The 15,519-nt window shown below is 45.0% G+C and overlaps 1 protein-coding gene across 3 annotated transcripts in view; it reads right to left on the bottom strand.

Annotated features, from left to right (window-relative positions):
* TRAK1 (trafficking kinesin protein 1) overlaps nt 1-15,519 on the bottom strand; it is a gene marked incomplete at both ends in the record, with an annotated part of 104,999 nt that overhangs the window by 75,492 nt on the left and 13,988 nt on the right. For all 3 annotated transcript variants that reach the window (XM_084248392.1, XM_084248391.1, XM_084248390.1), the window contains one exon: nt 2,138-2,332. In XM_084248392.1, coding sequence (XP_084104518.1) covers nt 2,138-2,332 — 195 coding nt within the window. The remainder of the gene's footprint in view (nt 1-2,137; nt 2,333-15,519) is intronic.

Consider the following 15,519-nt stretch of genomic DNA (forward strand, 5'->3'; position numbering starts at 1 on the left):
GAAAATATTTATGATTTCTTCTGGTGACAAAGTCACAGGATCTGCTGACACCACTTGCTTTGTGTTGTATGATTGCACTGAAAGAAATACTGGAATTCAGGGAGAAGTTTGTGACAAGAAAGATGTCGTCTTTTATCCCTTTGTAAGGTTACAGGACCCTAAATTTCTCTTTGTGGGTCCTTTAGGGGACCCAGCACCTCAGTGTGAGAGCCCTGTTCTAGGAGGTACTGTATGTAAGAGTTAACACCTGATCAATCATTTAATCCACAGCCAGCAAACATCAGTTTGCTCTAAGCACAGGTACCACAGAACTAAGGCCAGCCTTGGATATAGCCACACTCTAAGAACTTTCACAGTCTCTGTTCACTGCTTATATTGGTTCTTCCAATTTTATTAGAGTTTGTGTTATCTATGCCAAATCCCCTCTTAAATATCTAAGTAAAAGCAAAGCAAATGAACAAAAGCAAGCCACCATGTCTGCTCAAGTCTTACTGTTTGGATTTTAGAGACTGTAGATGGGTGTTATGGAATAAACATTGTGAGTCCTCCACACTCCCATTTCATCAAAAATAAAACCAGCCCTCCCCAGCTGCAGACATTTTACAGGGATGAAATGAGACAACACATATTAAGTTGTCTGAAAATAGCCAAGTCTTGTCCATGGATGGGGTTCCAAGCACACTGTGAAAGCCAACATGAGTGTCTATGAGAAGGGGTCCAGGAGCCTCCTGTGGCAGAAAAGACTATGAGGCAATCAGTAGAATAATGGCAGGGGCTTTGCTCAAGGATGAATAAGTCACACACAGGGGTCCCCAGAAAGTAATTCATCTGTGAATTCTGTGAAGCCGCCACTAAGGAGGTTATTTCACACATACTGCACCGTGCTCCACCCAAGACCACCTCTCTGCTTGTACAGAGACTGAAAACAAACGAAAATGACTTGCAAAGACTTTCCTATACGTGACAAGAACACAGCAGGAGTTCTGAAGCTTCAACCCGAACATCAGTGCAAGTCCAACATGCTTCATATCTATCCTCGTGTAGGTTATTCTATTTTTACTCCCAACAAAACTGATTATCTGCGATGTTCATAAAGACTGCAGAGTTAGTATCAGGCATAAAAATATAGGTCAATTCAAGCAAAATTCCTTTCTTATTAATACTTAATAGAGAAACCCTGAAAACAGCCAGAAGAAACTTTAAACTCCAAAGAAGAAGCTTTTCATTCCTATTGTTTATTGTAAATGATTTCACAAGTTCAAGTGAAAATAATTACAGAAAATTTTATAAATGTTTTAGAAGCCAGTTTTGCACCAAGCTATCTCCAAGCAGAAGTCACACTTGTTTCTAAAGGTGACAATGACACACTGATACATAAACGATGTCACTTTGAAAGTGGCATAACTAATTTAGATTAGGGTCAAGTAAACTTGAATTTTAAGTCAGAGGTGTCAAAACAAAGGAGAACTGGTCTGTCCTACCCATCTCATCAGACCAGCAAGAATTTCTAGAGAGAAAAATTACTCCTAAAAAGGCACCTCTGGAATGAACACCAAAAACATCATTACTAGGAATTGTTTTAATTATCACATCTTTCTGAGTCTGCAAAACCAGGTTTCGTGCCTTGTCGTCAGCATGCACCGGGCAGAAGCTGTCTCGTAAGCTGCTCACCTCTGCGGGCCTCGAGGGCTGGGGCTGCTCGGCAACATCCCAACTCTCCCACACACGGCCAGGCCAGGCTTTCCCACAGACACCATCAGCCCTGTCCACGTGCCTCGCCGTGCACACAGACCCGGGCCCAGATAACCTACAACTTTGTCTTAAGTGATGACAACTCTTCTCAGTACGGGTTTCTAAGGCCTTGCATCCACTTTGGGTAAGAGGCAAAGTGGGAGTATTTTCCAGTTCCTCCGTCTGAGTAAGAGAAAGGCAGTCCAAACAAAAGGCATGCTTATCCCCAGAATTCTATATTTTCTATTCAGAGCACTTAAGACCGAGGTGTTTTTGTGGCGTACCCCTACAGCCACATCTCTTTGACCGCCTTTTCATGCATGGAAAATAGGCCACGTGCCAGATCTCAGCTGAGGCCGTGACAGGCAGCTCCGCGCTGTCACCGGGAGAAGGGGGCACGACTTACGGAAGTATTTCAGTGTTTCTTCAATTTGCTCGGTGGTGAGGTCAATGTTGGCATCTGGAGAAATGAGGGGTGTGTGGAGCCAGTCATCGTGGTCATAACCGTAGATGGTATCAGCTCTTAACTTGTAATGGGGCAGCTGCTCCTCCAGCAGGCTAATGATCTCGACTTCCGGCAGGTCGGTGCTGTTGCACACGTCTGGGGAGAGGAGACAGAGAAATCAGAGCCCGGAACTGGTTATGTCCTTGTTGCTGCTGTTAACTGGCCTCGTGGGCTATGGGAGTAGGTGACGTAATTACTTACCACAGTGTGGCAAGGCCAGCGCGGCCCCATCAAGGATCTTTCTAACCTATTTCAATTCTAGTCTGGAATCTTAGAATTAGGCATGCTTACTGCCAAGGTCTGCCTGAAATAGTCCCTGCTGTTTAGCTGCCCACTTTCTGAGAAGTAAAGCCAAAATTCTCCTTTACCTTCTGGGCTAATTCTCTGTTCAGCCCTTTCTCCGGCCATTCTTTGTCAACCACTCTATACTTGAGCCAAACCAGTGATAACCGCACCGATATGCTTAGCTTCTTCCTGCCACTCTGTCACTCAAGTGTCTCCTCCACACAGGATTTTGCCTTCATTTAATTGATTCATCTGTTCATTCATCTACAATTCCTTCTATCCATCCACACAAACAGGTCCTGAGCACCAGAGACATGGTAAACACAGACGTCATGGTCCTGACCTTGCAACCCTTGTATTCTTATGGGGCTTCTAACCACTGCAAGACTTGAATACCACCTCTCCCCTGACAGACTGATATTCTGAACACTCCAAACAGAATCGATCTGCCTTCTCACTTCTACACTCACAGAGCACTGTGTCTGAGCTTCTATTACTACTTAGTATGTTCTATATTCTGGGTATTTTAGGTTCTGGGTCATCTCCCCAGGTGTCATCCTTGATCCTCCACCCACACCCCTCCACAGTTTCTGGCCCAGGCAGTGGCCAGGGGTATACAAAATGCCAATGAATGTAAAGCAATCCATACAAAGCACATCAAAGCAGGCCTTTTACTTAGATTGTAAACATGACTATAGGGAAAATGTACGTACCCAAGATGAGGCCCAGTCTTACATTCCTCTACCCAAGGGAGAAGAAATAAATATTAATGGGTAAGCATAGATCAATCATTGACTAATTCTGACATTGGTCATGATATCCACCCAATTCACAGAAAGTATTCCAAACGATGACAATAGACTGTGGTATGAGTAGAAGTGGTCTTTGTCAACCCTACAATAAGCTGAGGTGTCCATGATGCCCACCGCCGAAAGAGAAGAGAGCTAACTCAGTTTTCATTCTAGGAACGAGCCTTCAATGAAGAAAAACTATTAGCTAGATGAGGACGCAATGGGGTCAATTTCTAAGAAGGTTGTTGCACCAGTTCCTGCCTAAAGGTAGGAAGCAAAGGTGGCGAGCCTGGATCAAGGTGGAGAACACAGAGTGTGATTCATGCTTCCTTGTGATTCTGTGTGTGATTCACCTGCTCCTCTTCAAAGTCTAAGAAAGGGCAAGGTAAAAAACACAGGGGATAAATAAAACCACACAATAGCAGGGGAAATAAGGAAGAGGTCTAAATTATGAGGCAGTCCTAAAATGTGGAAGGTGGCCTCGATTTGAAGGAGGAAGGCCCAGCATAAATTTGAGCAACTGGTTCCTTTCTACAACAAGGAGGAAATGAGGGGTACAAATGTTGGGAGGAGACAGACCCCTGAAGCTGGAAGCTAGCTGAGGAGAGACCAGGAAGAGCCCGGGGCAGGGATTCCTTGGAGAACCAGAACAGGCACGGCAGGAAGGACCAGTCCCTTTGCTCTCTCTGCCTGAACCAAGAGAAACCACAGAGCCATTCACACAGGAGACCCCTGTGCCTGTAGAGCTATGCTAAAGATTTACCAAAATCCTGTCTCCTTTCTAATTAATAAGAAGACCTCAGAACAGGCCCCCCAAAAGTATCTAATAGGTAAAGAGAGCATTCAGTGACCAGCTGGAGCCCAGTGAAAGCACCTGTGGCCACCACCACCACACAGTACTTCTCACTGGATTCAAGATGTAGAGCATTTTCATTCGGGAAGTCAGCGTGATTTTTTGAGCCCTAAGGAAAATTATCAGTAGAAACTGAAGGTGTTCACTGGTAGCTTTGGGGACCAGAGGCAGGACAACACCTGAAAGCCTGGGATTCTCCACCTAATTGTGGGAAATGTCTCAGCACGTGTGCCTGGCATTTCAGCCACCAGAAAACCAGAGCAGAGCTGCTCCGCCACTTTGCAAAGGTCTGTGGTGAACACGAGTTGTGTCCTTCCCTTACCAGAGCCAACAGCCCAGCCTCAGACAGGAGATGCCACACATTTCTCATCTCCCACTAGTAGGAAAACAACATCAAGATGGGCTCAGCGAAGACAGTATCTTCCCCTCTCACAATCAAGAGGAAAGTAAGTTCCCACACAGTTCCTCTCAGCTATAGGATAGCCTCCATCTGACTGAGCCACACACGGGGACAGGAGAACTAATGCCCAACTGGCAGCATCTTTGGCTAAAACACATCTGCTCCACAAAAGGCAGTGCCAACCTGTCCCCAAAACAATAGGGGACCAACACATTCCTGCATGACACACCACACAGCAGGTTAGACTCTTCTGGTGTCACTGCTACTTGGTGGAAGAGAACACAGAGACACCCAAAAAATCCCTTCTAAGGATAATGTGTCACTGGGGAGCATGCCGGCAGCTGCTCAAATGCTGAGTGACCTGTCCTTACACATTTCCAGGGCGAAGGTCAAACTATTTACAGTGCAGGTCCTTGTGGCCAAGAGATACCGTTTTCCTTAATAGCTCTGATGACTACTGAGATAAAATACCAAAAGCTGAGACTGTGGCAAAATGTTTTGCTAAAAACTTTGTGTTTAATTTTTCCATAACATGACCAAACATCGAACATCAGCGAGTTGTCAGATGTCTGGAATGAAGGCCTAAGAGAAGATCATGGAAACTGTTCAGGGAACTCTCCCTGACCTTGGCTACAGGGCCCATGGACTCTGCAGGGGACCTCCCATGGAGAGGGGACACCGTATTTATCTCACAGACAACACACATCCCAGGTCTGAGACTAGTAGACACGAAGTCTTTGAGAATTGCCGGAATGTTTTCAGCCTGCCAAGCACAGATTGGCAAACATTCAGACCATTCTCCAACCTTCCCAGCACCTGGAGCATAGGTGATATTTGTTTTTGTTTTATAGACAAGGAAGGTGAGATTCAGAGGCGATGGAAGAGCCTGTTGGTCCAGGTTCATGGCAAAATACGTGGCAGAGCCAGTGTGACAAGACTCAGCTGCCCTGCTGAAGGCTGCGCCCACCTCCCAGGTGGGCACGCTAGAAATATAGGGGAGTCCCCAGGACAGCCTCAGGAAGGAAGTATTTGTTCTAAAGCAGTGGAAGCCTTTGTAAATGTGACGGGATGTTCAGTTAACCAACCACACTGACAGATCAGGGTGGTGTGAGGGTGACTTTCCTTCTGGAGCACAGGAAGTAGAGCCGAGAACTGAAGTAACGTGTCTGCAGAACCATGAAGGGTCAGTAGCCTGAGGACAGGCCCATTGCCCTCTTGGAGCTTGTTCAAGCTCCTGTTGTAAAACAGATGTCAGCCTGGAGGCAAGCGCTTTTACATTCTCCATGGCCGTCACTTCTCCACAGTGCCAGCTTCTATCAGTAACAAGCTATGAAAATATGTGCTCAGATGAGTCTCAAATCAACCTCAGTATTGAACCCACCAAGTCAATGGTTTCTGGCATATCTACAAGCAACAACCAAGAACCCCCCACAAAACCCCGGTATGTCAAGCCAGACAGTCAGGGTGGACTTGCCCCTCAGCATCTCCCCGTCCTGTGATTACTGCACAGGCCCAGGGCAGTTGCTCTGTACCCCTGTCTATGAAGAGATGCCTTTTAAATCACAGTATTGGCCTCATTTATAAACTTCCCAGCTCCCTATAAAGTGCTTCATCAGTCACACACACCTTCCAGAAACAGAGGTTACTGGTCTTTCCCAACATCCAATTTCTGTTGCTTCCCTTTTGTGGCAAAGCCCCAGATGTTTCTGGACACACAGCCACCCTACTAAAAACTACCTCTCCCAGTTCTCCTTGCACTAAGGTATGTCCACTTGCCTGGCTAACAGAATGTACAGAACTTCCAAGTCCGGCCCTTGCCACCTGCTAAACTGCAGAGATGGGGCTGGTCCTGGGGTGCTCTTCCGAATAGACAAGGTGATGCCGAGGGCACTACCAGAGCAACCTCAAGTGCCCAGACAACCTGGTGGAGCACAACATGCCTGGGCCACCTTCCACTTGCACTTTTAAGAAGAAAGAAATGTCTGTCTACCTTACTGAAGCAACTGTTATCTTGGTTTCTGTTAAAACAGTCAAATGAATAGCCAGACAGCCCTTCTAAACAAGCTGAGATGCTGCTATTTTCTCCAATACCCTTTCAGTTAAGGCAGTCCAACTTCTCACCATTCTCTGAACCCATTTTTTGCACAAATCTTGGTTTTTACACCAGCTGTCTAACTGCCTAGAATGTTCTTCACTGCCCAGCAAACTCCATCTCAAAATATCACTCAAATGTCACCCTGTATCTTAAGCTTCCCTTGACCTCTCCCCTCTGGCTATGTATTTGGTGCACAGATTCTTTCACTGAAGTGTTCTAAGTGTTTCACAGTCTCCTCTCTACAGCTTGTAAGATCTTTAAGGAGAAGGAGCTCTGAATCACTCTCCTTTACACCTGAACCATCCCTCAGCACCATGTCAGACAAACAAGTGCTCAGTAAGTGCTGAATGAACAGCAGAGCCAAGGGAAGGAAGAGCCAGCAATGGGTGGCAGCTCTAATATGTGGGTCCTCTGCCTCCCTAGGTGGACAAAGGTCCAAGCCTTCAGCATCAGGGAGAAGGAGCCATTGAGTATGTTGAGGTCTCTTCAGGCCCCTATCAGTATCAAGACTGGGTCTTCAAGGACGAATGTCCCAGGTATCACTTTGGCCAGGGAACAAAAATGGTCTCTCACTTCTTCAAAGTTCTAGGTTTTCTCCAAGGCATAAGTTTTAGAATGGACTCTCCTGCCTAAGGATGAGGGCTTCATCTGGGCTGCCTGGGAAGGTCTGGGGCTGTTGGTGAGCGACAGCCACTCTATGCCGCATGTGGCCAAATCCTCCCCATGTAGGCTAGGAGGAGGCCGCTCCATCTACAGCTCTGCAAGGATGCACAGGTGACATGGCCATTTCATGGAACCTGCCAGGCTCCCAAGACCATGTTAACATTTCACAGCAGAAACGACAGCTCTAAATTAAGTGTCCACCATTTAGAAAACCAGAGAACTTCAAGTAAAATATAGATCCCTGGACTCTTCGAAGAAGCCGGCTTATCTAGGGTCATGCAGTTACATGCCCTGCATGTGGGCCACCTGCAGATAGGGTAAGGGTAGTTCTATGGGGGTTTCTGGTCCTCTTCCTGTCCACATATTGGAACAGGAGAACAGAGATATGTGAAGCTGCAGGGAAGAAGAGGGAAGCAGAGATGTCTTGGAGCAAAGTATTGCAAATATTTACTCAGGTTCCAGGAGATGCTGGGGAAACAGGGTAGAGAAGTGGGGGGATAAGAGGCAAGAGAGTACAGAGCTGGACAAAAAGGAAAGCTTAGCAAGAGAAAATTGGCAAAATCAGAAGGGTGAAACAGAAAGGCACAGTGAGTAGCGCAACCGTGAGACTTGTCAGCGCCACCACTGCCACCTGCTGGAAGGTACAAGAGGCCCTGGGTGAGCAAGAGCTTGGCTCCAGGCTCTTGGAGCAAGGGAACCCGGCCGGCCTAGGCCCTGCCTCCAGCATTGCCCAGTCACCTCAGCAAGTCAGGTCATCCTGTGTCTGGGACTCTGTTTCTTCATCTGTAGAACAAAGGCATCAGGTTGCAGGAAAGCTCTTGTCCTGCCCTACATATCGCATAGCGGAGACACCTAGGGCAGAGCCCAAGTGGGCTCACTGGCAGCTATGCTGCCCTCCTATGCTCACTTCTTCCAAGAGGCCAGCAACCTGCTTTTTTACATGAGATTCCCTGATTATTATTTTTTTATAAATACTGTCTACTAACTTAAAATTTTGTAAACACCCAGGGGCCAAATTAAACTCATGCCTCCAGTTTGCACCTGGGGAGTTTGCAGCCTGGTGTCTCCCTCTGGGCCTTGGGAGGAGTTCCAGGCTACATTTAAGGTAGAACATTTAAATGTAGGTAAGTCTACACTTAAGGTAGAATTTATCAAAGAATGACAAAAGGAAAGCTCGTCAAAACTGGTCAAATTACGAAAATTCATCTCTTCTGTAACTTTTTCCCTCCTTATGCCAACCCCACTCCATTTCTTTACCCACCAAGCTTCTCCTTGGCCACCAGCCATGGGCAAGGAGTGTGTCCAGTCTGTGCCTGGGGAATTTCTGGCTGGGGGCAGCAAAATCCTCTCACCGCCCATTACCTCTGGCAGTGACTGCACCCCCAGCAATGGCCTCAAGCTTCACAAGACAGGACGCCTCACCTACTCGGCCACGTGCAACTCATTCTCTACACATTTGGAAATAATTTCTTTCTTTCTTTTTTAATTACTAGGCTTAAAGGGCAAAGACTCATACACATGCCATAGTGGTACCAGAGACATATGACACTTTGTTATTGGTATCTAACAGACACCATTCTAGAAAAGTCCTCTCCATCATAGGGCCATATAATTAAGTGCCTCGGGAAAGCAGCTTCAGACAACTCAGTATCAGCAGTTACTCTCTACACCACAGAAGCTGGGATCACAAACTACAAGGGGATCATGAGAGCAAAAAAATAAGGCCTCCACCACATCATTTACTGGGGGCCCGGGAAATGGCAGAGTCCCCCGGCCCTGACACAGCCCCGCTGCTCACGCAGCCCTCTGCCTACTGGCAGCCTGTCAGTGCACAAAAAGCATCCGCAGACTGATGTCAAGTGCCGTGCCGGCATTTCACTTACTCGCATAGACCAGCAGGCAGTGCAGGGTGAGCATTAGGAGCACACTATACAATCCAGGAGACTCAGGTCCCAAAGATGGTGTGGGAAGCCCAAGTCACCTCACTAGGAAGTGGCTGAGCCAGACCCCACAGCCCAGGACTTCTGACCCTATTTCAGACGTGATTCATTCTCAGAGACCCCTTGCGAGGATCCTCCAGGGAACAGCCTGAGAGGTAGCCTTTCTCTTGCCTTCACTGACTTGTGGGCATTTTGGCAGAGCTGAGGGACCCTCCCGAGACCTGCACTTGGGGCTCAGGGAGCAGGGCAGGCACCCGCTCACTGAAGACCTTCAGCTTCTCCAAGAGGGGTCTTTACATCACCAGATGCTCCAACCGAGCCAAGATCTATGTGGGTAGGGTCCAGGGACAGATTTTTATATCAAGTCCTCTGAGGGGTTCTTACACATTCGGGAGTTAACAATAGTCCCTTGTGATTTTTAATTAACTAAATTTGCTATCTCAAAAAAAATCAATCAATCAATCAATAAGGCCTGTGACTCAACATTCAAACAGTAAGTAAGGACAGGACATCTCCCGGCCAGCTCTGTCCTCCCACCACTTCCACAATAGACTTCTCAGACTCCTTCCAAGAGCTGGTGGGAGTTCCTTGAACCAGTCTTCTTTCACCCTTCTTCTTACAGAAGGGGAAACTGAGGCCCTGTGAGGTTCAAGGATTTGAGTGAGATCTGGGCTAAGTAGGGTGGGACTGGTCACGAGAACCTGTTCTTACTACTGATAGTCCCACTTCCCCTCTTCCTGGATCACCACCCAGGTGACATCCCACCCCAAAGGAACAGGTACAACTCTCCCTTTCTCTTCCTTTTCTGCCACACCCCACTGAGGGGCAGAGCACTTGCTATGAGCAGAAAGCGGTTTCTGCACCAGAAGGAAGACAGACAGAAAAGGCCAATCACATTACTGTTGGGAGAGAAACAAATGTGGCACCAGGGAGTTCTCCGGACTGCCTGTGCCCTATTCCACCAGAAGCAACTCTAAGAAAAAAGACAAACTGCACTGGTTCAATCTCACAAAGACTGGGTGTCAGGTATGCAGCCATCACTTAACTGCACATGAAGATCAGCCCCAAAAATACATACCCCAACTGGAGCACCGTGGTGGGAACGCTGATCCACCTGTCTGTCCAGAAGCAGGGTCTCTGACTGAGGCCAAAGTGCAATCTTACGCAACTGAACGAGGCAAGTCCATCCGGACACACCAGTGTGTTGTGCAATAAAAGGGCAAAAAGAGGCAGGACAAAGCAAAGAAGGAAGAATCCAGCCACAGAAGCACCAAAATGTCACAAACAAATTCAGCATAACTCCCGGGGACCTTGTATAGAAATCTGCAGGTGCAGATGATACTATATTACAGACTAGACTGATTCTAATACTAACACAGAAGCTAGAACTATACAGAAATCTCTTTCATAAGTAACAGAAAAACTAGTGTGTGAAAGTCTAGTCCAGAGTTAAACCTCCAGGAAAATGTTCTAGAAATGGGGAGTGTCACTGCTTATTTGACTTGATGTTACCAGGGGATAAACAGGAAAAAATGCTATGGTTTTCAGTTTTGTTGATAATTTCTCTTAAAAGTGTGTATGCTGTATCTTATAATTATTAAATTACCAGCGGGATTTTTTTTACATGAAAACAACCAGTGTCAGTATGATTGTAATTAAAGTGCTCACAGCTGAATTAGTGTTTGGACAGATGGAGCTGGTGTAAATTGGAACAACACTTGCAGAAAACAGTTTGACAGCATGTTTAGAGAACCAAAAATTTGTCACAACCTTCAAAGCAGTAATCTTCCGTGTGAGATTAAATTGAAGAAAGGAATCCAAAAAATTTAAAGTGCAAAATACATAAAATGTTTATAGTGGGTCTAGTAAAGTTAAAAACATGCATAATCAGATTCCTCATATACTTAAAAATAGAATTATCATATGATCCAGCAATTCCACTTCTGAGTATATATCCAAAGGAAGTAAAAGCAGGGACTTCAGCATAGCATTTGTACACCCATGTTCATAGTAAAATTCACAACACATAAAAGTAGAAGCAACCCAAGTGTCTATCAACAAATAACATGTATACATTACCAGCAGTGGAATACTAGTCTTGAAAAGAAAGGAACTTCTGACATATGGTATAACATGGATGAATCTGAACACATTATGCTAAGGAACTAAGCCAAATACAAAAGGACACACACTGTATGATTCCTCTCCTGTGAAGATCCTAGAATAGTCCAATTCCTCAAGACTAGCACCACTTGCGGGGATGGAAAGTTGGTGTTTAAGATGTACAGAGTTTCAACTGGGGAAGATGAAAAAGTTCTGGAAATGGATGGAGGTGACATATACACAACAACATGAATGTATTAATGCCACAGAACTTGCATACCTAAAAATGGCTAAAATGGTTGTCTTTATATTATGTATAGTTTACCATTATTTTATATAAATAGATAGGGAGAGAGTCGCTGTGTTTGGTATTTCTTTCATCTCTCAGACTGGGGAAATTGGGCATCTCTGGGACAAGAAAAGGAAAAATATATGGAGTGAAAGTTTAAGAATATTCAAAGAACTCACTATAAGGATAGTAAGGACAGTGGCTATCACCAGGAGGAAAGTGAGAGGACATGGAGGCTGAGCAAGGTCACCCATGCACAGTAGCCAAGGCTGGAAACAACCCAATGTCCAAGAACTGATTAATGAATAAACAAATTTCCATCCATCTATCCAACACAGAATGCATCTCTGCGGAGATGCAGCACGGTGACAGGGCACCACTTACCCTGCCCACACTTATATCAGTTGCCTTGGACTACCATTCCCAGCATGCGGTGAACTGGACTTTCTGAATGGGGGACCATCTGGGAAGAAGGAAGTATGAGGTGGATATACACACTGACATTGAACCAAGGAGTAAGGAGAGACATGTGGAAGAGAGACACACGGGTGAGACACGCTTGGGAATGCTGCTCCTGGTCCTTGGTCCTGGGCGCTTTAGTGCTTTTGACAGAAATAATGGCAACTGTTATCTTGACCTAAGAATGGATTACATGGCACATTTTGAATTTTGGGTTTCTCCTTCTGTCCCAGATCTCTGGGACCTCTGCCTAGCCCCTTTCTTGTGGTTCCTGCTGATATATGCCTTGAACTTGTTCTGGTGCTTCAGGCCTCAGCCATCCCATTTTAGGTTGAACCTATTTAGCTTGGCATTTCCCTATGAGGGAATGGGTAATTTTCAGAGATTGATTGGGGGGGGGGGATTTGTAATTTAAAATCCATTCTTTTCTCTTTCTTTGTCCTTTAAATTTTCACACCAATTAAAGATATCTTTGAGCATACTAGGAGTCTGCTTTCTTTGCCTTTGTGCCCACAAATGGCCTAAATCTTTTAAGACAGACAAAATAGGTTATTTCCCTTAACAGTTTGGGGTCCCTGGGGTTTCACAGGGTGAAACTATAATATTCTACACAGTGGAATATTACACACCCATAAAAGGCAATAAAGTACTGATACATGCTATGACATGGAGGAACATTGGAAATAGTACGCAAAGTGAAAGAAACCAGTTGCAAAAAACCACGTTATATTCATTTACATGAAATGTCCAGAACTGGCAAATCCATAGAGATGAAAAGCAGGTTGGTGGTAGCAGATGAGGAGTGATTGTTTATTGTACTGGATTTTATTTTGGGGAATATGAAAATGTTCTGGAACTATATAATGGTGATGCTTGTACATGTGAATATACTAAATGCCACTGAATCATACATTTTAAAAATTATACATTTTTTTAAAAATCATACATTTTAAATGGTAGATGAAGAATGGATCTTAACAGAATTTTTTGAAATCTAAAAAAACAAGCCTCCCTGCTGAAGCCCGCAATGAGATAGCACTACACTCACTAGAATGGCTATAATAAAAAGAGACAACACCATGGGTCAGAGAGGACGTGAAGAAACCAGGACCACTATACACTGCTGATGGGAATGAAAAATGGCACAGACACGCTGACAGCAGCACAATTCTGGAAATATGCTAAAACAATCACTGAATGGCTCACATACAATAGGTGGATTTCATGGTATGTAAATTATACCTCCGTAAAGATTTTGTTTAAGTGTCCTTGCTTGAACAATGATCACACCCATGCTCAATTATTTGGGCGATCTGAAATCAAAACAACAAAGGTAATTAAATATAAATGGGAGTACATAAATAGCTATAAATTCTTTCTGTACATTTCCATATGGTAACAGCTCTATCTTCGAGAATTTTTTTCAAAGATGTTCATTGCATCACCAAACACAATCTTTACCTTTAGCAAAAAGGCAGTTTCTAAGTAACTCATCAACTTAAATAAGGAGTATAAAGCCAGACAAATCAATTATTTGTTCATTTCTGGGTAAGGGTTATTTTTGCAGAAAACTAGAATGAGGGTCTGATGGAACAGTGTTCCAAGCTGAGGGAACAGTAAATGCAAAGACAGATCTGAGGCAGCAGGTGAGGCTATGGTGAGGGGGAAAGAAATAGAGATGAAGGAAGAGATGCCACAGCACCCAGACATAGGGACCATGGCAGGCGGGTTCTGAACTCACTTAGGTATCTGCAGTGGAAAACCACTCCTCCACTAGAACACCACATCTGACCCAGGGACTATACAGGCTAGTCCCACTAGCATGTGGTCAGGCTGTAAGGGCTAGGGTGGGGGGTGGTGAGATGGTTCAGTAGAGTGAAGGCGGTGGGAGAAGAGGTTGGATTCAGGAAATACTGGACAAAAGAAACAATAGTACTTACAGATACACTGGATGGAATTAAACATAGTGGAGGGATAAACACTTATAAAGTTAGTGGGGGAGAGAAATTTTGGATTGACTACAATTATGCAAAAAGTATGCATGCATTGTGTCTTTTGTAAGTAGGATCCATTCTGTGGAATCCAAACTATTACATCAATCTATTAAAATTGCTCCACGTGATGGTGTTAGGTAGGCTTTTAACAACTGTATCATTTTTCCAATCATGAAACTTTTTCAAATTATGTATTGCTAAGAAGAGCTTTGGGGGAGCATTACAACACTATATAACACTTTTCTTAAAACTCCATCATTATTTGCTTGAATGATGATAAGAGAAATAAATACACTCGAGCTTCCTCATTCAAAAAAATGTATCCTTCAAAGTCAGGGCTGGGAGGAGGAAGTGAGTCTGGCCTCCTACAAATTTGTCTCCCCAAACTTTTCTGGAGTTTTGGCACACCCCATAGGGAGGGGAGTTGGTACCATTGGGGATACAGTGGCATAAAAAGGGGCTTTAAAATCCAGGGCCATTTGAGGTCAAATACTTTTTAAAAAAAAATTAAATGTGACTAGCCGGTGTGATTTGTTTGGGTTACTTTTTAGTGTTGGGTAAGCATATAAAGTAAGCTGAGTCACAGAACCATGCCAGCAGTGATAAGGACATTCAAAAGCGCCTGCAGCCCCTCAGGCAAGGGGCTGAGCCAGGACAACAAAAGACAGCATCACATGGTCTGGCCTGGACTGGCTCTTGACGGAGATGTTTTTTGTCATAAAGCGATAATTCTCACAGTGCCCTCTAGGGGGCATCTGACTACATCTGGGGACACTGGTTGTCACAAATCTGATAGTCATTGGTGTCTGGTATAGGTTTATTTTTATTACCAATAACATTTGTATTGTGCTATCTGTATTTATTTCTTGATATATTCAACATCTTTTCACACACATAGTGGCCATTTGTAGTGCTATGACTGGTTGCTCATACATGTCCTTCTTTATTTTTATTCCCTGAGGGAGTTTATTACTGTCGTAGAGAGAAACTTTATAGTGATTCTTTGTCAAATATGTTGTGATTATTTTCCACAGCTTGTCACTTACCTTGCACCCTTGCTCATTTTTCATATTTCTCCCGCCTCACTCATAACCCACTCATGCTCCTATCAGGAGTTCATACGCCTGGTTAAGAGGGGAGGCTGTGCCCATGGGGCAGGGGCACTGATAATTCACATATGGATTTTCCTGGGCAAGGGGAGCCCAACGGTGAGAATGAGTACAACCATCACCGGGGGGCGGAAAGCCCTGAGCTCGGTGCTGCACAGGCGGGAGCCCTCTCAGCCCTTGTGAAAAGGAATTCAGGAGAAACTACACCAGGCCTCCCCATGTAGGCAACACACCCAGCCTGGCATGGCTCTCAGCTCATAGGGTGCTGCACATCCTCCTGTGTCCACCCTCCTAGAGCCTCA

This window comes from Talpa europaea (assembly GCF_964194135.1).
Source record: "Talpa europaea genome assembly, chromosome: 11".
Lineage (NCBI taxonomy): Eukaryota > Metazoa > Chordata > Mammalia > Eulipotyphla > Talpidae > Talpa > Talpa europaea.